This window comes from Erpetoichthys calabaricus, chromosome 3, assembly GCF_900747795.2.
Source record: "Erpetoichthys calabaricus chromosome 3, fErpCal1.3, whole genome shotgun sequence".
NCBI classification, from domain to species: Eukaryota; Metazoa; Chordata; class Cladistia; order Polypteriformes; family Polypteridae; genus Erpetoichthys; species Erpetoichthys calabaricus.
In genome coordinates, this window is record NC_041396.2 from 2,013,522 (window position 1) to 2,041,283 (window position 27,762).

Genomic DNA, 27,762 nt, shown 5'->3' on the forward strand with positions numbered 1-27,762 from the left:
CAAAGAAGTAAACATCAACAAAAGAAAAGCTGAAAGAAAGAAAAATACGACCAACAAAAAGAATGAGGTCAAAGTCCCTTGCCATTTAATATAGACTGTACCTACTAATGTTTATGCACTACTGTTCTAGCGCCCGTTATTATAACGGGCTAAATGACTAGTAATAATAATAATAATAGCAGCTAATTAAATGGGATCAGGGTTAACAGTTGTTGTCACGGATTATAAATCTGGTTGGAACACCGTGGGCCCCAGGATCGACTTTGAGACTCCGCTTTGTGTGAAATATAAAGTAATACATGTACAATTTCATGCATTGACAACTAGTTTACACGTCTCAACATGTTAAAACTGTATATAATAAAAACGATTTCGTATGATCAATTTCTATATTTACGTCACTAATACACAGGTAATGTTTGTGTTGCAAGCGCGCCGTGCTGTGTAGTTATTGTAATGATCGCCTCTGATGTCCCGTTTATCATTCACTACGCCAAGCAGGCACAAGTTACACGTATAATAATAGTAATAATAATAATAATAATAATTCCTTACGTTTATTTCGCACTTTTCTCACTACTCAAAGCGCTTTGCAAAAAGACACGCAGGGAGGACCCCAGACGCGAGCCCGGGATCAATAAACGCCAGCGCTGCCACTGCGCCACCTGCTCACAATACGAGTTAGAGCGCCCGATAATCTTGAGTGTTATTTTTTTATTACAACGAATCATAAATAAATAGCTTCAAAATGATTTTTAAAAAAGCTACTATGGAGCAAAAATATTAGGTAATTAGCATTATTATTAGTATTAATAATAATATTTATAAATCAATCAAAATTATACCGAATTGTTTGTCAGATGGGCCAATCTTGTGGTGCGCCACAGAATTTTAGTACTTCAGTAGTTTATGTGAACATCGCTGGTCTGCAGGCCATCCAAGAAGAAGCAGAAGTGCTCAGCCTGGCAGTGCCAGCCGGAGGGTCGCAAAACGTCCACGCGCACAACGTGCAGGGCGAGTGACGTCACAGTCCTGATGGAGGCGGCTTTACTTTTTTGCTCCTGCCGGTGTGAATGTCCTCCAGGGTGGGCCGGCGGCAGTGGTCTCCTGTGTGCGGCCGAGCAACTGCTGCACTGTCACAACGTGACATGGTGGTCTCGAGCACACACACCTGTAAAAGGAGGTCAGCGTAGAGGGGCACAGATTAGCCAGCTCAAGAAGCAGAGGCGTTGGTGGGCTTTCTTTACCAGACAGATGGTCTTGTAGCTCCGAGGGAGGTCACTTGTAATGTGCCCCCCAGGTATACCTGAAGCAGGTGACAGTTTCAGCCTCTTCATCGCTGATGTAAAGGGGATGGGGGGTGCGGGTGCCAGACCACCGAGGGTCCACTTCCACTCTCATTATGTGTCATCTGCAGATTCCACTGTGTGACTGGTCAGATAGTGAGGTCAGCAGAGCATCCAGCAGGGGGCTCCAAACACCCCCTCACGGTGCCCGTGTTGAGAATGAGGGCAGAAGACGGGGGCCCGTTTGGTGGGAAATCCCAAATCCAGTTGCAGAGTACGGAGTTTGACAGTTTGACCCCCAGTGTTTGGGGGGCCGATGGTGTTAAAGGCAGAGCTAAAATCCAAGAAGAGGATTCTGACCAAGGAGTCCATCCTGTCCCATGACTCACAGAAGAGAGATGGCTTTGTCAGCTATAAGCGTATTGATGGGGGTCCGCCATTACATCAATGGTCTTTTTTTTTTCCCCCCCCCCCATCATCTCCGCCATTAGTAGCCTCACTGGACGGTGGTCATTCAGAGACGAGACACTGGAGCTCTTCAGGTCTGGATTGATTACAGGGGTCTTAAGGCCTGATGGTCCAGGGAGATGTTAAAAATGTCTGTCAGCTGATGAGCGCCGTCCTTCAAGACCCTGCTTGGCATCTCATCGCGTGGTATTCATTGGCATTAAAAGTCTGCTAAGAAAACATTCCTCCTACCAGAAGACCACCACCACCTCCACTAGATTGGGGGCTAATGAATTGATGCTGGTCAGACACGGAGAGTCATCAGACCAGGTTATTCTTTCCCAGCCTTCAGCTGCCCACTGCGGGCACCATGTTCTGTTCACACATGGAATAAGCGACCGTGTAGTGTGGTGGACTGGGGGACTTGAGGGGCTTTCAGAACTCGACTGGAGCTTATTATGGGAGCATTAGGTGGGCACGAGTGGCCTGTTCTCACCTTGGCTGACAGGAGTGGAGCCCACCGTGGTCTCCTGCCGCTGTAGGCCCCCTGCCTCGAGGATTGACGTGCCGTGTGTTCCAAGGTGCTCACCACACTTGTCTGCCGTTCTCCTCTGACCTTCCTCACCCTCCAGGTCCACAGGATTGGCACTCGTTGGATGTTTTTTGGGTTCTCGCCCCGTTCTGAGTAAACTCTTGAGAGGGCGTCGGGCCTGAAAATCCCAGGAGATGCCAGCAGTTTCAGGCACGGGCACCAACTGGCACGTCACGGTCAAAAAGTCACTGAGATGCCACTTTTGTCCCCATTCTGGTGTTTGATGTGAACATCCAGTGAAGCTCCTGACCTGAACCTGGAGCTGCTGCCACGTGATTGGCTGATCAGACGACGGCACAGAGGTCCTAAAGATTTGCCCAGTCATCCAGAGGTGTCACTTCATTAGATCCGTGGAGGCCATCTGTGTGTGGAGGCAGCTTTCCATGAGCTCGGGTTCAAATCAAATCGTGGGCGAAGTGGAGTAAACATGTCCATCAAGTGGGCTCCACCTAAACACTCACATAGCCCCCTACTTCAGGCAATGGCTGGAAATGACATCTCCCAGGGCCACAGTTTAATATCTGGACAGTAAAGGTGACACCAGAACAACACAGATGGTGGCCGAAGGGGATGAAGAACGAGGAGCAACAGCTGCACCAATGGACGCTACAGTGAGGGGGACACACACAGGGGCATGGTGATCAGGAGACCACCTGCCTGTGGGAAGAAGATGTTGCTCAGTCCACACAGTCCGATACCAGAAGGTAAGGAAAGGAGATTGTGGGAGAAACCTCAGCGCCACAGCACCTTGTGAACATCTCCAAGACGGAAGGGAAACGAGTCCTGCTGGTGGTCTCCACAGGTGACACCGTCCATAAGGTGAACCTGCGATCAGAGGACTTATAGCCCCCGTACCAGGCAGTGATGCGGCTGGTCAGGACCCCCAGGATGTGGCATGGAGGGCTGGCCAGCACAGAGAGTGAAGTCACTGGAGGGGGGTATCAATAGACCACGTCAGGTCCTCCACCAGGTGCACACCCAAGGACCTTGGTGCTGGTCATTCTCTCTCAGCCCCCCAACGTTTGATGGAAGGTGGAGTGTGAGTGGGCAGGGCGGACCTCCCTGAAGTCCACGACCGTCTCTTTAGTTTCATCTACTCTGACAGACGTGTGGTTGCCACTTGTGCCAGTACATCAGCCGCTCCATTGCTGTACTCTGATGAGACCCCCACCTGCCCCCATTGTTGTGCCAGCAGCACACTTGGCGCTGCTGTTGTTGGACCTGCACATCACGGTCCAGTCACGAATTAACAACAGAAGTGGGCTGAGCATCCCTGGGGGGTCCAGAGCTCAGCATTATGGCAGAATCTGAGAAGGGCAGAAGAACATTTCAAAGTGTGAGCCCCGTAAAGGACGGACTGGCATCCCACTACTTACCTGGCCAGGAGGCCATAATGGAAGGATGAGGATGGACGGGCAACCTGGATGGGCTGGGAGGTCATAACAGAAGGACAGGCCATGTACCCCCCACCCCCGAGCCCCTCACCACGGGGTGGCAGCATCCCACCCATTTGTATACCTGCAAGGCATATTGGGAGCTGTAGTCCTGATGGGCAGCCCTGCTGGGGTACTTGGGTGCCACCAGGGGGAGCTGCAGGGTAACACTATCTCTACTTAGTGGGATTCTTCCGACATGCAATGCTGGGCCACTGGGAAATACTGCTGGGTCCGGCGTAACAGAGACCACCTCATCTACATCTGGGCGTCAGAGGGCAACACTCGCCGAGGAGTGGACGGACACACAAAGGCATCGATTATATTATCAGTATTATAACGTGTGGCTGGTCATTTATGACTTCATTCAAACCTGGAGCTGCGGGCCGTGGCAGTGCTTGGGGGCTTACTGGTGCCCCCTGGACTCCACAAAAGATCAAATCTCAGAAATGTCTAACATTAAAGAAAGTGGACAAGGTGGCACCGCCAGGCAGCTGGTTTGAGGGGACGATGGACAACTTTGAAAAGATGACACTGAGGGGCATGAAGGGAAGGGGCGGAGCCAAATCCAAAGGACCCCCCCCCCCCCCCCCGTGTTCTCTCACAATCGCATGTCTTTAGGCAAAAAGTAAAATCAGATAAATGGGAGCAGAGCAAATAGAAAACAAATTCAAATTTGCTCCGTATATTGAAAGTTCTGTGAAAAGGTAATTGCCCCCCTTAGTTACTCCCCTTGAACTGCTGACCTCAGTTTATTGGTCATGTGACTCGGCTGGATGACCCCCCCCCCCCCCCCCCCAGCATGTGTTGACCTTCACCCAGAGAGTGGAGTCGCCACTACGAGGTTTGCAGCAGAACACTGGGTCTCAATCAAAGAATATTCCAGAAAAGATGTGCAAAAAAGTGATAGAAGTTTAGCAATCGGAAAAAGAGAAGATAAAGCCATTCCTAAGGCTCAGAAACTCGAGGGGCGCACAGGGAGAGCCAACATCTCCAAACCCCAAAAATGAGCCCCAGGGCCCAATGCTGAGTCATTAAAGGAGAACATCCAGAGATCTGCAGGCCTCCCCAGATTTGGCTAAGGTTGGTGTTCAGGACGGCCCGGTCAGAGTGAGACTGAGAAAAGTGGGAGTCGTGGAAGAGGAGCAACATGGACTCCTCCATCACCAAGAATTGTATCTCAATGGTTGTAATTGTCAGCCAAATGAATAAATGCAAGTCCGGCCGAAAACTTCTGTTTTGCTTTCATCCATCCATCCATCCATAATGTCACAGTGTCACGGGGGTCTGCGGGAGCCAATCCCAGCCAATACAGGGCACAAGGCAGGAACAAATCCCCAGGCAGGGCACACACACACACCAGGGACAATTTAGGATCGCCAATGCACCTAACCTGCATGTCTTTGGACTGTGGAATACTGTAATGAGAAAATCCAGTGTACAGTATGTTAACATTATTGTTACTAAATTTGTGCACAGTCCACACAAACCAGTAACAGCGTTTGACGTAACCAGCCCCGCGTGGGGTTGGTCAGCTCTTGGCCCTAAGGCCGCCTCTGAGCATTAAGAGTTCACATTCAAAATACTGAATGGGTAAAGATGTGGACAAATCTTTAGGATGACTTTCAAGGGGGTTGAATACTTTTGCACACCACTGTAAGTGCCCGCTTCAGAGGCCACGGGGTAAGACTGAAGCTGAACTCCACCACCCAACCCCAAACAGAAAACAATCTACATCTAATGTTATTTTTGCTGAATAAGCGATTGAGGATTACCTCTCGTCACATGACGGCCCTCATCAGTTATTACCCTTTGATGATTTTCACCCTTCCTCTTTGGGCACAGTTTGCATGAAGATCCAATGCCAGCCTGTTCCAATGTGGTGGCAAAGGTAACCATTTCCATGGGGTGCACTTACTTTTTCACACGGCTGCAAATACAAATACAAACTTAACAAATTACTACTTGACAAAGAGAACAGAAATAAAGACATCACAGGTTTGCTTAAACAGACAAGAAAACAAAGACAAAGGGAGTCCAGCCTTATCAGTCCAGTAATTGTTGAACTGAAGTTAGAGAGGTTTCCTCGTTTCCAGAATTGTAATTTATTATACATTTTTACAAAAAATAATAAAAAAAAAGATTTACATAAAGCAACTGATGGTGTGGATTTTGCTCTCCTCCCAGTTTTTATGCTGCGACTGAATTTGCGTCTCCATCTCAAGTTAATTTCCAACTGTTGTGTCAATTCCGGCCCAAAGGGGGCAGCCTACACACAAACACATCAGCCCTCAAGATCAGGCTGCCCCCCCCCGGAGAGCCGCTACGGCCCACTAATGACCCTCTCCTGACGGTAACAGACTTGAAAATGAGTGGCCGGCGTCGCTCGTGTCGAACCCCGCAGCGACCCTCTAAGTGAATAACGAGCTGGAGACGAGGAGAACATCTAAACGGCAGACACTCGGAGTTTAAATATAAAAGGAAAAGCAAACTGGCGCCCCCCTCCATTATAGTACAAAAGAAATGATGTGGCTTAGCTTAGCCTTCCACTGCGCTTTGCTAAAGTTAATCGCCCTAAATGGGTAGCTGAGGTGGGAAAAGACCACCAGCCCACTCTGACCTGGAACAAATTGTGAAAACAAACCCATGGATCAGCACTATGGCTTGCTGTCAATCGCCAGGCCGTCCTCAGGTTCTCTTTGGTAAGCTTCCCATTTAGCCAGCCAACCAGATCACCCAAAAAGAAGACAGCAGCTCCGTCATCTGCCAGCACTGCTCTTCATCATCTTCCTCATCATCACGCAGGTCACCCTAGTAGCCATACTTGTCATTGAGATGTGTCCGGCCATCGCCACTCTGACCTGCGAAAACAGGACAAGCCTCAGCGACCAGCACTGTGACCTCACATTTTAAAAAGGAAGGCGGAAGGAACTTTCAACCTCACCTTTGGGGGGCATCCAGACACAGTAGTCGGGGTCATCAGAAGGGTACTGTGCAGAGAGGACCGCTGCGGGGGGCTGTGGGAGAAAAAGACAACAGAAAGGAATGTGACAAGTGAATGCACAACATGGATACAACAGGGACAATGAAAGAGCACAGGGGGCTGGTGTGGCACTCGGCCCAGCGTACCTCCATTAGCTGAACTTCTATGAAGGCAACGAGAAGGGCGCACATGTTGGCACACAAAAACAGGAACAGAACTTGCTGCTCCCCGACTGCACTTGGATATACAGTATCTCACCAAAGTGAGTACACCCCTCACATTTTTGTAAATATTTTATTATATCTTTTCATGGGACAACACTGAAGATATGACACTTTGATCCAATGTAGTCCGCGTACAGCTTGTATCACAGTGTAAATAACTCAACACACAGCCATTAATGTCTAAACTGCAGGCAACAAAAGTGAGTACACCCCTAAGTGAAAAATGTCCAAAATTGTGCCCAATTAGCCCTTTTCCCTCCCCAGTGTCATGTGACCCGTTAGTGTTACAAGGTCTCAGGTGTGTTACATTTGGTGTTATCGCTCTCACACTCTCTCATACTGGTCACTGGAAGTTCAACATGGCACCTCATGGCAAAGAACTCTCTGAGGATCTGTAAAAAAGAATTGTTGCTCTACACAGAGATGGCCTCGGCTGTAAGAAGATTGGCAATACCCTGTAACTGAACTGCAGCACGGTGGCCAAAACCATACAGCAGTTTAACAGGACAGGTTCCACTCAGAACAGGCCTCGCCATGGTCGACCAAAGAAGTTTGAGTGCCACGTGCTCAGCGTCATATCCAGAGGTTGTCTTTTGAAAATCGACGTCTGAGTGCTGTCGGCAGGGTTGGGGGGTCAGCCAGTCAGTGCTCAGACCATACGCCCGCCGCACACGCCATCAAATTGGGTCTGCATGGCTGTCATCCCAGAAGGAATGCACAAGAAAGCCCGCAAACAGTTTGCTGAAGACAAGCAGATGAAGGACATGGGTTACTGGAACCATGCCCTGTGGTCTGATGAGACCAAGATCAAATTATTTGGTTCAGATGGTGTCAAGCGTGTGTGGCGGCAACCAGGTGAGGAGTACAAAGACAAGTGTGTCTTGCCTACAGTCAAGCATGGTGGTGGGAGTGTCATGGTTTGGGGCTGCATGAGTGCTGCTGGCACTGGGGAGCTACAGTTCATTGAGGGAACCATGAATGCCCACATCTACTGTGATATACTGAAGCAGAGCATGATCCCCTCCCTGGGCCGCAGGGCAGTATTCCAACATGATAACGATCCCAAACACACCTCCAAGACGACCACTGCCTTGCTAAAGAAACTGAGGGTAAAGGTGCTGGACTGGTCAAGCATGTCTCCAGACCTAAACCCGACTGAGCATCTGTGGAGGAGCCCAAGGTCTCTTAACATCCACCAGCTCCGTGATGTCGTCATGGAGGAGTGGAAGAGAATTCCAGTGGCATCCTGTGAAGCTCCAGTGAACTCCATGCCCAAGAGAGTTAAGGCAGTGCTGGAAAATAATGGTGGCCGGCCACACAAAATATTGACACTTTGGGCACAATTTGGACAGTTTTCACTTAGGGGTGTACTCCCTTTTGTTGCCTGCGGTTTAGACATTAATGGCTGTGTGTTGAGTTATTTACACTGCGATACAAGCTGTACACGGACTACTTTACTTAATTGTATCAAAGTGTCATCTCTTCAGTGTTTTCACCATGAAAAGATACAATAAAGTATTTACAAAAATGTGAGGGGTGTACGCACTCTGGTGAGATACTGTATTTCATATAAATTACGAGACCAGTGGATTCAGGTGGTCTTCAGACTCCTTCACTTTCTGCACACTTTATTGTGTTGTAGATTTCATTTTTGACAATTTTGATCACCAATCTACCATTTGATAACCCAACATGATAAAGTGAAGACATGCGTTCATACAAGTTATGACAAATCAAACCTGCCATTCATAAAAAGTATTCCAAGTGGCAATCCCAGTGTGCTCAGGTGTGAGATGCGTCCACCTGTGGCCAACTGAATTGAGTGGACCTCCTTTAGAAAGGCTCCTCTCCCAACCGTGTACCTGTGCAGGGAAGGTCCCACAATTCCAAGCCATGGAGTCCAAGGAACTCTGGGGAGACCACCAGGACCAATCTTTGGTGAGGTATAGATCAGGTCAAAGGTGGGAAAATCATTTGTACAGCTTTGAGTGTTCCCAGGAGCACAGTCTCTTCAATAATTGTGAAATGGAAGAAGTTTGGAACCACCAGGACTCTTCCTAGAGTTGGCCATCCGGCCAAATTCAGTAACCAGGCAAGAAGGGCTCTGGTCATGGAAGTGACTGAGTAACCAAAGGTCATCTACTCTAACAGAGCTTCAGAAGTCCTCTGCTGAGATGGAAGGACGAGCACCTCAGCCGCACTCCACCAATCAGGTGTTTATGGTATAAAAATAGACGACTTGAAAGAAGACAGTGACAGAAAAATTTAAAGTTGATATTTGTGAGAAGAAGCACAAACTCCATAAGATACACGCAAAAGTTCTCAGGAAGTAAAATCTTCATTGTCCAAAGTCTATCTGTTTATTAATAACTAGCTGTGCTGCCCGTCAATGTGTGCAACTTGGCTCGGCGATAACACTTGCAGTGCACCATGCAGTATGTATGTCTCTGTCATATGTCATTTGGTATGGGATTTGTCCAAGCAGTGTACATGTTTGGACTGGCAAGTGCAATGCATTTTATTACTATAAATGTCTGTGATGTCCCATCTGTTAGAATGACAAATGCAATATATTCATGTCGGTCACATTTCATTTGGTATGGCATTTGTCCAAGCAGTATTCATGTTTGTCATGCGTCATCTATTGGAATGACAAGCGCACTGCATTTTATTACAAAAAATGTTTGTTATGTGCCATCTGCTAGAATGACAAATGCAATATGTTTGTCTCTGTCACATGTCGTTTGGTATGGGATTTATCCAAGCAGTGTTCATGTTTGTGATGCGCCATCTATTGGAATGACAACTGCAATGTATTTTATTATAAAAAAAAAAAGGTTTGTGGTGTGCCATTCGTTAGAATGACAAATGCAATATATTTGTTTCTGTCATATGTCATTTGGTATGGGTAGGGCGGGTGCCACCATTAAGGCGAATTTGGTATAAGGTGGGGGAAACAACCCATCCGCATAGGTTAGCTACCAAATAGTCTAATAAGCTTGGCCTTGGGCACCAGCACCGGCTATGGGACCTGTAAAAGCAGTGTTCGTGTTTATGATGCACCATCACTTTATAATGACAAATGCAATGCATGTTATTACTATAAACATTTGAAATGCGCCATCTTTTGGAATGACAGAGACATAGCAACTGGACGGCCACACAGACAGACGCAGGGTCACTTCTCCTTTTATTAAGGTGGACAGCAATACAGACACAGGTATGAACAATTCTGGTATGGTGGATGCTATGGAAACTTGTCATATAATGCCACAAGGACCATTCTGCGCTAGTGACCCCCTGTGAGACCCCAAACAAGCAGCTGCTTTTGAATATGAAATGTCACACATTGTTGTGCAGCAATGGCAGTTAGGACCAAAACTGCAGTCACAGGAAGACACCGAGTGACATCTACAGATTGCAGACAGGCTATGGTCTCCCAGAACGCGGACCAATCTACAGTCATTTTCACATATTTTCATAGTGGATACTCACTCGGCTTGGACCATAAGGCTTCTTCCTTTTCACAGAAGACCCCGCTGCCTTCTCAGTTTCAGCTTCCTTGGGTCTCACAGAGACTGAAACAAAACGCAGAGGAAGGAAACCATTAAACAGACAGACACCAGTTAATGCTGCCAAGCAGTACAAAACACCATTAGGGTACCCGACTGGTGTCCTTTAACTGGGGTCTTGACTTGCTGTTGGCTTATTTTACTTTTTAAAAGCCTGCTTGATTTTATGAGAGGACGACCCTGGTGAACTCATCTGTTAGATTTTTAGTAAAAAGGCAAATTGAGTAGCAGAAAAAAAAAAAAAACATAAAACAGAATTCACAAAGACTTTGCTGCGGCTCTGATCTGAACACCACCTTAGAAAATAAAAACCCACCGGCACTAAAGCAAAACCTTTCAAAGAGGATTTTGAGAGGGTTAATGTAAAAATATAGCAAAAGTTTGATCCCTTATAACTTTGCAAGATGCTGAAAAATGAGTTGACACTTTTGTTTTTAGTCAACTAGATTACTGTAACGCACTCCTCTCAGGCCCACCCAAAAAAAGACATCAATCAGTTACGATGAGTGCAGAGTGGAGCTGCCAAAATCTTAAATAGGAAAAGAAAATCCGAGCACATCACACCAGTCCTAGCATCACTGCACCGGTTACCTGTGCTATTTAGAATTAACTTTAAAATACTGCTAATGGTTTATAAAGCCTTCAATAATCTCGCGCTGGAATGTCCATCACCTTACACTCCAAATCGTAACCATAGATCTTCAAATGAGGGTCTGCTTAGAAGTCCAAGAGCTAAACTTAAAAGAAGTGGTGAGGCGTACAGCCTTCTGCTGTTATGCACCTCAAATCTGGAATAGCTGACCGGTAGAAAGTCATCAGGCTGATATAGTGGAGCACTTTAAAAAACTGCTAAAAACTCATTATTGGAACATGGCTTTCTCATAGCTTCATTTTGGTGTAACCCTGATATTCTGTATATGCATTGAATTATCATTTCTATCATGGCTCCGCAATCTGTCCTAACCCCTACTTTTCTCTGCTCTTCATTTTCTGCTTTTCTGTGGTGCTGATCTAGACTTTGTGCTGCAGGTTTGACAGGGCGAGTGGTAGGAAGAAAGCCATTCATTAAAGGACACAACATGTCATAGAAATACCAGCTGTAGACTGGACAAAAAGTCTCCTCTTCACAGTAGAAACGGACACTCGGCTTTGTCGACCCGCACTCTTAAGCTGTTGTGCTGTTAGGCTCCTGTGGTCGCACAAGCTGGTGACCCTCAGAAATTGGTCTTCAGATTGGCTTGTCACCTTGGCTCTGCCAGATCTCTTCCTATCAGACCTTCTTCCAGTTTCCAATTGCCTTTCTTTGGATTGTGTAAGACACCACTGGACTCACTGACACATTTTTTTTTTTTTTTAATAATTTCTCTAAATGAAGGGCTGACACTCCTAAGGATTGTAGCAGAGCTACTATTAGTTAAAACCGCATCTCCCAGCAGTCCCTGCAGGGGCTGGTGGGGTCAAAGGTGGTCAGAGTGGCTTTAAAGGAGGGCAGGTGTCCAAAGAAGAAAGAAGTGTTTTTTGTTGTATTCTGTGTTCCGTGTACCTGTCTGGCTGCTTTCTGTTGATTAACCGCATTTAGTCGTTGTGTCCTGGATTGTTTCATTGTCGGGGTCTGGATGGTCTTCTGTCTACCTGTGTGCTGAGGACTGATGGTGGATTCATGGAGTGCTCCTGAACCGTCCACCCGTCTTCACCTTTACAGTGTCTACCAGTAGGACTGTCTTTTCATTCCCTTTCAACGTACAGGTCTCTGGACTTACTCTCGTCATCATTTCATTACATCCGGTGCTGTTTTCCATGGACTTTGCTGTGGGGGGTTGTTTGTGTTTATGTGTTTAATGTAATTTCGCCATAGGGGTACAGGGGTGGAATTGTTTCCATTTATTTAATTTAATTTCATTATATACTTTAATTGTTGTTTGATTCCAGTGTGTATTATTTTGTCTCTGTCTGTGAGTGTGTGCAGGTTGGGCCAAGGCTGGAAGCATCCCTGGGATCTCCTCCATAAAAATAAATAACTCACCGTCATCTTGACGGTGTGAATCTTAGTGGCTCCAGACTGCCACAGGGTAATAATGCTCCATCTCATTTCATTTAGTAATTGCCATTATCACTAGAATATTGTCCAAGAAGCACTTCAGAGGGTGTAGTAGCACAGTCTGCTCCAACTCTGCTGTAAGACACACAGAGGGGTTTTAAGTAATCAACAGAAAATGGGACACCTGTGCAAACTGTTTGCTTCAACTTTCAAGGCTTCATTTATTTTCACTGCTGCAGAACATCTGTAGTTTGTATGCTCTTAGTTGTTCCCTGGTGAAGGCCCATTTGTAATATTCTGGAATTTCTTTTGTCTTTCAGGTTTTTGCTAACTTAAACTTTAAATTTAAACCTCTGGCAGTTTACTGCTTACATTTTCACCATTTTAGGTCATTCATTGCATTTTAACTGATTACATTTGAAGAAAATCTGAGGAGTTCTAAAACCTTTGACGGGTAGTGTATATTAAGATGCTCTGACTCCACATACAGACGACAGGGTTAGCGCCCCCTGCTGGCATCACCAACTCCTCTTCAGGCAGCAACCCAAGCTTTTCCTGGTTGATCTCCCATTCAAGCACCAGCCAGGCCTGAACTTGTTTAGCTGCAGGTGGATGTCACATTAATTCATTTTAGTCTCATTTGAATTACAGTTAATTGTGGACAAACTGATTGCAGAAGCCATTTTTCTTTCACTTTTTGCTAAACTAAACTTTAAATTTAAACCTCTGGCAATTTACTTGCTTACCTTTTCACCATTTTAGGTCATTCACTGCATTTTAGCTGATTACGTTTGAAGAAAAACTGGAATAACTGAGGTGGGGTTGGAATACTACTCATTTATAAAACTGGAATAACTGGGTGCTCTAAAACGTTCAACCAGTAATGTACATACAGAGGAGTTGAAGAATTACATTAGCAGCATGCTGGAGTGTAGCGTTTGTGTGTATTATATTCAATTGACCAACATCTCTGTAGTTTAGTTTAACAATTTTGAAACTGTTTCATTATTTCCTCATTTTCAGTCACTTCGACGAGAAGGCCAGGTTAGCAAACTTTGATGTTGGCGTAGTTCTGAACCAAACTCGTTGTATTTCATGCCGAGAGTCTAGCGCAGGGGTGGGCAATGTCGGTCCTGGAGAGCCGCAGTATGTGCAGGTTTTTGTTCCAACCCAGTTCCTTAACGAGAACTCAATTATTGCTGATGAAGCACATATTGCTTAAGTGACATTTTAATGCTTCATTTTAGTGGTCTCGCTTGTTAAGGTTCTCCAACCTTAATTGCTTATTTCAATCTTAAACCGCTGCATTCAGTGTTTTAATTGCTCCTTGTTAGCAATAAGATGTAAAAGACAAAGCAGCCAGCAGTTCTCCAGCTAGCTTTTTTCCAATTACATCTGTGTGTGTTCATCATGCACTGTTTGATTTAATAAAACACTTAATAGAAAAATGTGACAGACTGAAAATGATCTGTTTTAGGCTTCAAATCATTTGGATGATATCCTTGGAAAGGAAAAAAATCTACGATATAAGAGCCTTACATTGCACAGACTAACAAGCCATAAAATTAAATAAGGTCTGAGATTGGCAATGATTGGTTTCTAATTAAGCAATTGGGTTGGAATGAAAACCTGTAGCCACTGCGGCTCACCAGGACCGACACTGCCTACCCCTGGTCTAGCGTTTCATAGTGTCGTATATGTAGGCCAAGAGTTACGACATACCATTGGAAGCAGCGGCAGCAGCTAAACGTTCAGGAACATCCTCATCCTCTCCAGACTTGCCTGGCTCGGCCTCTCTGCCATCACTCTCATTATCAGCAAGCGGGTCTTCTGAAGCTAAAATGAAAAATAAAAATAAACAGAACCTTGTAAAAGGAGAAAGAAAACATTTTTGAAGGGTCTTGCCAGGTGACTCTGTGTTCACTAAATTATCAGTACCGGCACACGTCCAGATGTAAAACCAGGGGCTGCTTAAAAGACATCTGATGTCAAGTAGCCACTGTGCTGCTGATCTTCATCAAAGTATGCAAGAAAATACAAAAGCCGTCAAAAGATCAAGAATTGCGCCCATGATAACCACAAGCAACAATTAGACAAGACAGACACTTACTTGAGAAAGTAAAAAACTAGTCTGTCACGAAAGATCAAACTCTACATAAAAGGTATGTGTTCTAGGTGGGTCACGATGACATGCACTGCCTCAATCCCGGAAATAGACTCAACCACAAACAACATGGCAGCTATGCCAAAATAGAATACAAAATGGCGTCAAGGTGATGTCACCTGCACAATGAAAAAAATATAAAAAAAATAAGAAATACACTAATAAAAATTCCAAAAATGAACTACTCATTTATAAAGCTCACTTACACACGAAAAGGGGCTTGAATTGTGCATACAGAACTTCGCATGCAAAAGGTCGGGATTTTATGAAAGAAAACTTGATGGGAGGACGTGTGTTTATTTACAGCAACACTAAGCCATGCATTCGCAATGTTTGAAATGACGAAACCTTGAATCAAATAGGAAAAATACAGACAAACCTGCAAAGTGATGACTCACGCGTATAATAATTCATGTTGCATAGTTTACTGTCAAATAAAGCAAAGAGTACGCGACACGTGTTTCGCTTTATTTGACAGTAAACTATGCAACATTCCATGATCTGCTTCTCACAATTGAAAGAGGGCACCGTGGCGGATGTTTGCCGAATGGCAGACCAACCACAAGTGTTACCTGGTAGGTAACCACCCACACAATTCAGGTCGTCGAGACTCAGACTACAAATGCAATGAATAATAATTCATATAACAAGCCCTTACTAGAACCTGCATTGACGTGACAAACGTCTGACACCTCAAAAATGAGGAGCATGACGTACCGACTCTAATTTAGTTCCCTTTTAAGAGAGCCAATGCTACAAACTTTCACTGAACAACTTTTCTGGTTGCTTTTTTTTTTTTTTTTTAGAACATTAGAGCACTCTGGACGAGAAAGAACAGGCCATTCAGCCCAACAAAGCTCGCCAGTCCCGTCCACTTATTAACATCAAGTCAAGTTTTGAAAGTCGCTAAAGTTTTACTGTCTATCACACTACTTGGTCGCTTATTCCAAGTGTCTATTGTTCTTTGTGCAAAGAGTTCTTTTATGTGAAATTTTCCCTTCACAAGTTTCTAGCTGTGTCCCCGTGTTCTTGATGAACTCATTTTAAACTCACAGTCTCGATCCACTGGACTAATTCCCTTCATCATTTTAAACACTTCAGTCAGATCTCCTCTTAATCTTCTTTTGCTTAAACTGTAAAGGCTCAGCTCTTTTAATCTTTCCTCATAACTCATCCCCTGTAGCCCCCATAATCAGCCTAGCTGCTCTTCTCTGGACCTTCTCTAGTGCTGTTATGTCCTTTTTGTAGCCTGGAGACCCAAACTGCACCCAGTACTCCAGATGAGGCCTCACCAGTGTGTTATAAAGCTTGAGCAGAACCTCCTGTGACTTGTACTCCACACATCAAGGCACTATATAACCTGATGTTCTGTTAGCCTTCTTAATGGCTTCTGCACACTGTCTGACAGTCGATATCTTAGAGTCCACTACAAATCCTAAATCCTTCTCATAAAGTGGACTCTCGATTTTCAGACCCCCACTGTGTATTCAAACCTCACATTTTTACTTCCTACGTGTAATTCTTTACATTTACTGACATTAGATTTCATCGTCCACAAATCTGCCCAAGCCTGTCTGCTATCCAAGTCCTTCTGTAATGATATAACAGGTTTCAAATTATCTGCCAATCCAGCTCTCTTGGTATCACCTGCAAACTTCACCAGCTTGTTACTTATATTCCTATCTAAATCATTTATATATTAAAAATAGCAGCAACCCTATCACTGCCCCCTGCTGGTCACCACTCTTAACATCAGCCAGTTCTGATGAGGTTCCTCACACCATCACCCTCTGCTTCCTGTGTCTGAGCCAATTCTGTACCCATCTAAAAACATCACCCTGAACTGCCACTTCTTTTAATTTGATGCCCACCCTCTCATGTGGCACCTTATCAAATGCTTTCTGAAAGTCCACATCAATATCATCATCTGCTCCACTTTGATCGTATCCTTTTGTTGCCTCCTCACAGAATTCCAGCCTGTCAGTAAAACACGACCTCCCTCTTCTGACCCCACGCTGACTGTTCCTAATGACTCCTGTCTTTGCCAGGTGTTGCTCAATCTTATCTTAATAATTCCTTCCATTAATTTTCCTGTGATCCACGTTAAGCTTACTGGCCTATAGTTGCTTGGATCTGCCCTGTCACCATTTTTATATACAGGTGCTGGTCATAAAATTAGAATATCATGACAAAGTTGATTTATTTCAGTATTCCATTCAAAAAGTGAAACTTGTATATTAGATTCATTCATTACACACAGACTGATGTATTTCAAATGTTTATTTCTTTTAATGTTGATGATTATAACTGACAACTAATGAAAGTCCCAAATTCAGTATCTCAGAAAATTAGAATATCAACTAAGACCAATGCAAAAAAAGGATTTTTGGAAATGTTGGCCAACTGAAAGGTATGAACATGAAAAGTATGAGCATGTACAGCACTCAATATTTAGTTGGGGCTCCTCTGGCCTGGATTACTGCAGCAATGCGGCGTGGCATGGAGTCGATCAGTCTGTGGCACTGCTCAGGTGTTATGAGAGCCCATGTTGCTCTGATAGTGGCCTTCAGCTCTTCTGAATTGTTGGGTCTGGCGTATTGCATCTTCCTCTTCACAATACCCCATAGATTTTCTATGGGGTTAAGGTCAGGCGAGTTTGCTGGCCAATCAAGAACAGGGATACCATGGTCCTTAAACCAGGTACTGGTAGCTTTGGCACTGTGTGCAGGTGCCAGGTCCTGTTGGAAAATGAAATCTGCATCTCCATAAAGTTCGTCAGCAGCAGGAAGCATGAAGTGCTCTAAAACGTCCTGGTAGACGGCTACATTGACCTTGGACCTCACGCAACGTGGATTCTGTGCCTCTCCTCTCTTCCTCCAGACTCTGGGACCTTGATTTCCAAAGGAAATGCAAAACTTACTTTCATCAGAGAACATAACTTTGGACCACTCAGCAGCAGTCCAAAGGCGAGACGCTTCTGACGCTGTCTCTTGTTCAAGAGTGGCTTGACACCAGGAATGCGACAGCTGAGACCCATGTCTTGCATACGTCTGTGCCTGGTGGTTCTTGAAGCACTGACTCCAGCTGCAGTCCACTCTTTGTGAATCTCCACCACATTTCTGAATGGGTTTTGTTTCACAATCCTCTCCAGGGTGCGGTTATCCCTATTGCTTGTCCACTTTTTTCTACCACATCTTGTCCTTCCCTTCACCTCTCTATTAATGTGCTTGGACACAGAGCTCTGTGAACAGCCAGCCTCTTTAGCAATGACCTTTTGTGTCTTGCCCTCCTTGTGCAAGGTGTCAATGGTGGTCTTTTGGACAACTGTCAAGTCAGCAGTCTTGCCCATGATTGTGTAGCCTACAGAACTCGACTGAGAGACCATTTAAAGGCTTTTGCAGGTGTTTTGAGTTAATTAGCTGATTAGAGTGTGGCACCAGGTGTCTTCAATATTGAACTTTTTCACAATATTCTAATTTTCCAAGATACTGAATTTGGGACTTTCATTAATCTCAGTTATAATCATCAACATTAAAAGAAATAAACATTTGATTAAACATCAGTCTGTGTGTAATGAATGAATCTAATATACAACTTTCACTTTTTGAATGGAATTACTGAAATAAATCAACTTTGTCATGATATTCTAATTTTATGACCAGCACCTGTAATGGGATACCATTTGTCATTTTCCAGTCCTTCAGGTTCTCCCCAGTGCGGAGTGACTTCCTAAAAATATGTGTCAGGGGCTTATTTCTACACTCACTAACCTTCTGGTGATTTTTCGTCAGCTTACATTGGCTACCTGTTATTACTTGACAGAAAACTGGCCGACACGTCGGGAATATCTTGGCCAAGTTTCACTCTGTCGTGCCTGCTGTGTTAGAAGCCATTTACAGAGCGACATGGCACTACATCCAGGATTTATCTGGTAAACAGAACTATTTTTTGGCAACAAAAAAAGTCACTTTACAGTCGTGTCTGGTGCTCCTGACGTAACTGGATCACTTGACTGCACTTATATTGCAATATGGGCACCTTACAAGAATTACGTTGCTTTTGTTACTTGTAAGCCAGTACATTGCATTAGCACACAAACCATCTGTGATGCCAAGATAAGAGTGGCAGACATGACTGTGCTGTATATGGTGGCTGGCTTACTGGTAAGGTAACTGGATGAACCTTCAGTTTTTTGTATGGCCCGTACTATTCACTGTAACAGCAATCATGTCATTACATATGCCAGGTAATAGCGGCTACCCACTCAGATGCTGGCACCTTATGCCTTTCCCAAACTCCCAGAATACACTCTCAGAGGCAAAACATGAATAAAACTAGGAAATGGTTAATGCTTACAAAAGAGTACTACCTTGTGTGTTTACTAGGGGGCTTATCCCCTGCTCGATTCACTCGACAACCCCCCTTGCCCGATTTGAACCGTGACAAAAAATGTGACATAAAAATGTCACCGTTGCACTTTTAGGCTTAGGATTTTATATATAGAGAGTATATATATATATCTTCCTGTTCTTCTTTCAGCTGCTCCTGTTGGTGGTTGCCACAGTGGATCATCTTCTTCCATATCTCCCTGTTCTCGTCATCTTGTTCTGTTACACCCATCACCTGCATGTCCTCTCTCACCACATCCATAAACCTTCTCTTAGGCCTTCCTCTTCTCCTCTTGCCTGGCAGCTCTATCCTTAGCATCCTTCTCCCAATATACCCAGCATCTCTCCTCTGCACATGTCCAAACCAACACAATCTCACCTCTCTGACTTTGTCTCCTAATCGTCCAACTTGAGCTCACCCTCTAATGTCCTCATTTCTAATCCTGTCCATCCTCATCACACCCAATGCAAATCTTGGCATCTTTAACTCTGCCACATCCAGCTCTGTCTCCTGTGCCACCGTCTCCAACCCATATAACACAGCTGGTCTCACTACCGTCCTCTAGACCTTCCCTTTCACTCTTGCTGATACCCGTCTGTCACAAATTACTCCTGACACTCTTCTCCATCCATTCCACCCTGCCTTCACTCTCTTTTTCACTTCTCTTCCACAATCCCCATTACTCTGTACTGTTGATCCCAAGTATTTAAACTCATCCACCTTCGCTAACTCTACTCCCTCATCCTCACCATTCCACTGACCTCCCTCTCATTCACACACATGCATTCTGTCTTGTTCCTACTGACCTTCACTCTTCTCCTCTTATATCTCCACCTCTCCAGGGTCTCCTCACCCTGCTCCCTACTATTGCTACAGATCACAATGTCATCAGCAAACATCATAGTCCACGGGGACTCCTGTCTAATCTCGTCTGTCAACCTGTCCATCACCATTGCAAATAAGAAAGGGCTCAGAGCCGATCTCTGATGTAATCCCACCGCTGTCACTCCTACTGCAGACCTCACCACTGTCACACTTCGCTCGTACATATCCTGTACAACTCTTACGTACTTCTCTGTCACTCCGGACTTCCTCATACAACACCACAACTTCTCTCATGGCCCCCTGTCATATGCTTTCTCCAGGTCCACAAAGACGCAATGCAACTCCTTCTGGCCTTCTCTCTTCTTCTCCATCAACACCCTCAGAGCAAACATCACATCTGTGGTGCTCTTTCTTGGCATGAAACCATCCTGCTGTTCACTAATCATCACCTCACTTCTTAACTGAGCTTCCACTACTCTTTCCCATAACTTCATGCTATGGTTCATCATTTTTATCCCCCTGTAGTTACTGCACATCCCCCTTATTCTTAAATATCGGCACCAGTACACTTCTTCTCCACTCCTCAGGCATCCTCTCACTTTCCAAGATTCCATTAATTACATGGTTAACTCCACGGCCATCTCTCCTAAACATGTCCATGCGTCCACAGGTATGTCATCTGGACCAACAGCTTTTCCATTTTTCATCCTCTTCATAGCTGTCTTTACTTCCTCCTTGTTAATCCGTTGCACTTCCTGATTCACTATCTCCACATCATCCAAGCTCTTCTCTCTCTCGTTCTCTTCATTCATTAGCCTCTCAAAGTACTCTTTCCATCTGCTCAACACACTTTCCTCGCTTGTGAGTACATTTCCATCTTTATACTTTATCACCCTAACCTGCTGCACATCTTTCCCAGCTCAGCCCCTCTGTAGCCCACCGGTCCTTTTCTCCTCTTTAGTGTCCAACCTCTCATACAACTCATCATACGCCTTTTCTTTAGCCTTCTCCACTTCTCTCTTCACCTTGCGCTTTATCTCCTTGTACTCTTGTCTACTTTCTGCATCTCTCTGACTATACCACTTTTTCTTCGCCATCTTCTTCCTCTGTATACTCTCCTGTATTTCCTCATTCCACCACCAGGTTTCCTTTTCCTCCTTCCTTCTTGCTGTCACCCTTACTACATCTGCTGTAGTTGCCCAGCTATCTGGTGACTCTTCACTACCACCCAGTGCCTGTCTCACCTCCTCACTAAACTCAACCTTGCAGTCTTCCTTTTTCAACTCCCACCATTTGATCCTTGGCTCTGCCCTCACTCTCTTCCTCTTCTTGATCTCCAACGTCATCCTATAGACCGTCATCCTATGCTGCTTAACTACACTTTCTCCTGCCACCACTTTGCAGTCGTCAGTCTCCTTCAGATTGACTCTTCTGCATAGGATGCAATCTACCTGTGCGCATCTTCCTCCACTCTTGTACGTCACCCTATGTTCCTCCCTCTTCTTAAAATATGTATTCACCACGGCCATGTCCATCCTTTTGGCAAAATCCACTATCCTCTGACCTTCTTCTACAAAGAATCACTTGTGCAAAAACAAAAACTAGGATTATTTTGTCACAAACATTGGGTTAAATATTAGGCTTTGACGAGGCATGTGTATTTGTCCACTACTGCCACCTCAAGTTGATATCATGCATTACATTTCCTAAGGCTGATTTATACGTCTCTATCGAGGCTATGCTGTCAAAAGTACTTTAGAATTCTGTGTCATCTCAGGCTGCCGGCAGATGCCTGAATGGTAGTTGGCGGTATTTGATAGCATGCATGTTTGATCCATTTCTCCGTGCTTCACATGTGATGCCAGCTAAGAGAGAAAAAAACAAAATGCAGGCAGTCATTGCCCACAGGATCACCTCAAGTCCTGATGCACATTTTCTACTGTAGCTGAACGCATTTGTCCCTGATATTTTTTCCACTTTTTCATACATTCACCAACTTCCAAACCGATGTTAGCCGATATTTCTCATCATCTGATTGTGTTTTGTAGTGCTGTGATGAGGTATCATATAAATTAAAAAAGATTTTTTTCAAACTTCTTTGACAAGTATTTCCTCAATCTGCTCCATGTTGACTTAAGAATAGCAGAAGGCAAACGGAAATGCATTTCAGGAAATAGGTAGTCACCAAACTAGCCAATCACAGCCTTAGGGGCGTGCGTAGGGGGCAGTCTGACGTGACACGTAGTCACCCTATTGAGGATTTGTGCGTCGGGCTATGCAGCGGTATATAAATCAGCCTTTGGCAGGAACACTGCTAAGAAAAAGTCATATTATAAAAAAAAATAATCATAAAAAAATTCGCCATTTCAGGATTTTTCAACAATTAAGTGTTTGGAGAAAAGAAGTTAACAGGCACTCTAAAATAAGAATTAAGTTATAGTTGAGGCGCAGTGGTGGTGCTGCTGATTTGCAGTAAGGAGTTTGTGGGTTCACTTCCCGGGTTCTCTCTGCATGGAGAGCACTTTGAAGAGTGAGAAAAGCGCTATATGAATGTAAAGAATTATTATTATCATCTCTCTATATATAAAATCCAAAGTCTGTCTGCTTTTCACAAAAGAACTACTGAACGGATTTAGATCGGGTTTTTTTTCTAGAATTTGCTTGATTTTGCGACTTCTCTCATTGCACTAAGTATCATAGTTCGGTTGCAGGAGCGATACATTCATGCAAATCTGAGACAGAGGTTGGGGGCTGAGGGGAGGGGGAAGCATGACATCAGGAGTGGGCGGGGCCCTCCTCACTGTCCTGTTTCACTACTATGTGGGCGGAGTCACGGGGGACGGCTAGTATAAATATAAAATCTAACGTCTATCTGTCTGTCGGTCCGTTTTTCATAAGAGAACTACTTAACGGATTTAGTTTGGGTTTTTTTTCCCAAGAATTTGCTTGAACATTCCGGTTGATTTTGCGACTCCTCTCATCGCACTAAGAATCAGAGTTTGCTTGTGGCACCGATATATTCGCGCTAATCTGAGACAGAGGCTGCGGGCCGAGGGGAGGGGGAAGCCTGACGTCAGGAGTGGGGAGCGGAGCGGGGCAGGGCCCTCCTCGCTGTCCTGTTTCACTAATACGTGGGCGTAGCCATGGGGAATTCTAGTTATTATTAATTGTGAAAATTAAATACTCGGAGTGAAAGAAAGCCAAGTGTGTTGAGCATGAGAAAGGTGCTATATAAATAAAATGCATTATTATTTTTACGTCTTAAGTAACTGTATTAAGAAATAAACATACAGTATGAAAATAACACACTACACAACAGCCAGCATGCGTTTAGGAGAGGAAGGTCCTGCCACACCAGCCTTTTAGATTTTCTTCTGCAGGAGTTGACACAAGCAAAGCAAACAACAGAATTGACTTTGACTTTCACAAAGCCTTCGACTTGGTGGGACCCCGAAGATGAATTTTGAAACTAGAGGCTGCAGGCATCAAAACGGCAGGAGATAAGAGGAGAACGAAGTGGGGTCATCCGTAGAGTCCCCCAGGGGGTCTGTCCTGTGTCCCGTTACTTTTTTCTGATTTACATTAATGGCATCGACTGTGGTGTAGTTAGCAGGCTTCACAGATGACACTAAAACTAGAGGGATGGCAGACACTGAGGAGGCAGTAAGAAAGGATCCAAAAAGACTTGGACAAGCCTCAGAACTAACTAATGTAGAAAAGTGCAATGTGCCGCACGTGGGCAACAGGAACGTCAATTATAAATACAAGACGGGAGACACCGAGCTACAAGGAGCAACCTCTGAGAAGGATTTAGGGGTTAATGTTAACACAATTGTGTCATCTAAGCAATACGCAGAAGTGACTAAAAAGGAAAAGGAAAATGTTCGGTCATATCATAAAAGCTGTTTAATACAAATCAAAGGATGTTATATACTCAGACTATATAGTGCACTAGTGTGACCTCGTGGTGTGCCATTCTGGTCACCACAACACAAGAAAGACACAGCAGCACTTGAAGCTGTGCAGAGGAAGAACAACCAGGTGCATCATGGGACTTAAGGACATGTCAAGCTTTGACGGATTCAGAGAGTTAAACCTGTTTAGGCTGAGCAGAGGGGACTGCAAGGACCCCCAATCCAGGTATTTTAAAGTCCTCAAGCAGATCCAGTGGAATTCTTTCAACTAAATGGTGTGTCGCATACTCAAGGACATCAGTGGAAATTAAAGGGGAGTGCGTTTAGAACTGAGGCCAGGAAGAACATCTTTACACAAAGAATTGTGGGACTCTGGTAACAAACCTCCAGGACATGGAGATGAAGGAAAACCCTTGACAACCTTTAAGAAGGACCAGGATGAGGTTTGGGGACAGCTCAGCTATTAACTAAACAGACTAACTTGATGGACTGAATGTCCTTAAGTACGGTAACACAATAGCTCACCAGCGGGGTACATGTTAGCCAGCTCAAGAGGGTTTCCCTCGCTGCTCTTTTGTGCTGTAGATGCCCCAGTATGTGCATCCGCTTCCTCCTCCTCCTCCTCTTCCTCTTCCATCTCCACCGTTGAGCTGAACAAACTGGCAGGTAAATCGGGACGTTTTGGAGGCAGGCGCTGTGGAAAACAGCAAAACGGCAGTGAGATATGAAATTAACAAGTCAAAGGAAGCTTTACAGAGAAGCTGAGAAATTTGTGACCATCAGGCCCAGCCTTTTACACACTTTTGGAATTGACTGGCAGTACAGTACACACAAAGCAGTGACTGAGCTAAGCGGCATACGTAATGGCCTGGAGCCGACACTGCTGGCCTTCTTACCACCCCACTGTAAATCTCCCTTCTTATTTCTCTCTAGTCAATCAAATTCCTATTTTGTTTCAGATTAGCACAACACAAATCTGATTAGCTGCCCTTCCAGCATGTTAGCCCGTTTATCCTAATCACAGACACAAGCAGTTAAAGCCCGTCTTAGCAGCAGGAACTGAAAGTCAAAACCGTTCTGTGCAGAGGGCGTCAATCCCCTTAAACACATTAAACAAACACACACGTGGACACACACACACACACACACGACTCTATTCAGGAATAAACGGGTTAGACGATGACTGACTGACACGAGGACACACACACGTACAAAACTAACCACATTAGGAACTTCATTGGCCTGTTTCTGTGGAAATTCACTTTGCATTTCAATCTCTTTCCATCTGGAGATGAGACCTGTGGGATGCTTTCTTTTGTCCTCTGTCCTTTATTAATAACTAACTGAAGAGCCCAGTGCTGCCTGGGTATATCTGAGAAAAATCAGGAGTGCGCTCCTCTCGACTTCCTCGTATACCGAGATGGAGGAAAAGGTCATCAGAAGCACTTGCAGTTGTGCGGTACTTCTCAAATCTCATTTCTCTTTGTTTTTAATCATAACTAATTGATAATATCGATACACAATCATTTATCTCTATTTGTAATCAAACATTATATTAAAATGAGATTTTCACACTTAGGGAGGTCGAAAAACGGTGGTGGAATTTTTTCATGATTACATACGCATTACAGAGATTACGTGCAAAGTAAAAAGAGTTTCAGTCACCTGAAAACATACAAAAAGTGTTAGTATTAGATAATATTTTTTGCAATAAATTGCGATCAGTAAAACTGCATTAAGCTACATTTAATTATAATAATGATGGCGGAAATAAAAAAAAAATCATAAAATTATATGTATTACCAGAAACACACCATATGGTTTTCCTAAAGCTATTTTAACTGGAGATTTCTGTTGTTGCTGTTAGGTCACGGCCCACAATTTTCATTTCCTGGTTTTATTTTATGTCTTTACTAGTGCTGGGCAACGATTACAATTTTTAATCGCGATTAATTGCATGATTGTCTACGATTAATCGCGGACAATCACATTGTAATGCGCAAAATTCAATGATGAACTCAAAAGTAGTGTATTGCGTGTATTTAGTTTGCAAACACTTTAAACATATAAGGTGCTCTTTATCAGTCAGTTCTTTCTTTCTTTCCTTCCATCCATCCATACATACATAATTCACATACTCCAGCAGCAGCATACTGATAAAAACAATATTAATTAAAGAGTGATAAAAACACAGTGCAAGTTAAAAAGTGCAAGGTGGAGAGTGAGATGCAGGTATAACAGACAATAACTTTGTATAATGTTAACGTTTACCCCCCCCCCCCCCCCCCGGGTGGAATTGAAGAGTCGCATAGTTTGGGGGAGGAATGATCTTCTCAGTCTGTCAGTGGAGCAGGACGGTGACAGCAGTCTGTCGCTGAAGCTGCTCCTCTGTCTGGAGATGATCCTGTTCAGTGGATGCAGTGGATTCTCCATGATTGACAGGAGTCTGCTCAGTGCCCGTCGCTCTGCCACAGATGTCAAACTGTCCAGCTCCGTGCCTACAATAGAGCCTGCCTTCCTCACCAGTTTGTCCAGGCGTGAGGTGTCCCTCTTCTTAATGCTGCCTCCCCAGCACACCACCGCGTAGAAGAGGGCGCTCGCCACAACCGTCTGATAGAACATCTGCAGCATCTTATTGCAGATGTTGAAGGACGCCAGCCTTCTAAGGAAGTATAGTCGGCTCTGTCCTCTCTTGCACAGAGCATCAGTATTGGCAGTCGAGTCCAATTTATCATTTTTACTAAACAGTTTTTAAACCACATTAATTTTTAACACAGATTTTTAAGGCAGTGTGACTTACTCCAATAGTTCCGGTCTTCAGCTTAAATTTGCTTCCACCTTTCATCGCCCCAAACATGGGCAGGGACAGCTTTTTGGGCTTCTCCTGGGACTTTGCTTCACTTGTGGATCTGAGAATAATTTAACAGATGAGTATTGATAAATACATGAGAAAAGACAGCAGCATATCCAATTGCTTAACTGAGCTCACAGAAATAAAATAAAACGTCATCACTGCACACAGGCACACAGTACATCTCTCCATATTTAAATGTTGTTAATTAACAGATAATCCGTTAAATTCTACTTTCTCATCCAATAGAAACCTTCCTTTGACTGGATTGATCTGTATTATTAATAATAATCGATAATCATCCATTCATTTCTGTGAACTCCCATGACAACACTGACAGCCTTCTCATTCTGAAACTCCTCATCCTCAGCCCCACCTCTACTCTCATCCATCCTGCTGCAGTTAAGGTTTTGTGTTTCTCAGTCTCTTACCTCCTCTACTGCAATCACACTTTCAGAAAATTTCCTCAACTCAGTGGCCTCGCTTTTCAGACTATTGTTGGATATCCCCATAGCCCCCTTACAGTTATGTTTACTCCCGGAAAAACAGGCCAAAAATGTTGAATGAAACAAGGAAAAAAGTTATTATGTGTAACTGAAATGTGTAAATTGCAAAATTTCAATGTAAATACAGCAGGAAAGGTCTGCCTGCTGTCCATTGCTGTACTGATGCTGTCCTTATGTGTGATACGTTTTGAGACAGTCACCAACGTGGAGCCCAATGTCACAATCGGAACATTAAAAGTGTGTTTCTTTACGCACATTTCTTATATTTTTGCACATGAGAGGGTAGAATGTCAGTTTCTGATCCGTGTGATCGAGGCGCCCCTGATGTTATTGCAGGCTACCGCAGCGCAGGGCTTAGTGACTTCCACATTTTCCCCAACACAGACATTGACATTGTGAGCAGTGTGTTGAGGGCCAGTGTCTTGCTGGTCCTTGCACTTGATTGCATTTAGTTTGAGTTTTTAATCACACAGCTACTGTTACACCACTCCAAGGCTTCACACGACTGAATTCAGCAGGCACATCACAGCCGTGCGTT

General features: G+C 44.4%; 1 protein-coding gene across 1 annotated transcript in view; it reads right to left on the reverse strand.

Annotated features, from left to right (window-relative positions):
• Positions 1–5,857: 5,857 nt before the first annotated feature.
• The window catches only part of slc4a1ap (solute carrier family 4 member 1 adaptor protein), a 72,620-nt gene continuing 50,715 nt past the window's right edge, over positions 5,858–27,762 (reverse strand). Inside the window, exons 9-14 of the mRNA XM_028796335.2 lie at positions 26,668–26,776; positions 24,393–24,561; positions 14,298–14,411; positions 10,461–10,543; positions 6,703–6,775; positions 5,858–6,619 (exon numbers count right to left, since the gene is read on the reverse strand). Of these exons, the coding sequence (XP_028652168.2) occupies positions 6,570–6,619; positions 6,703–6,775; positions 10,461–10,543; positions 14,298–14,411; positions 24,393–24,561; positions 26,668–26,776 (598 nt within the window). The 3' untranslated portion in view covers positions 5,858–6,569. The remainder of the gene's footprint in view (positions 6,620–6,702; positions 6,776–10,460; positions 10,544–14,297; positions 14,412–24,392; positions 24,562–26,667; positions 26,777–27,762) is intronic.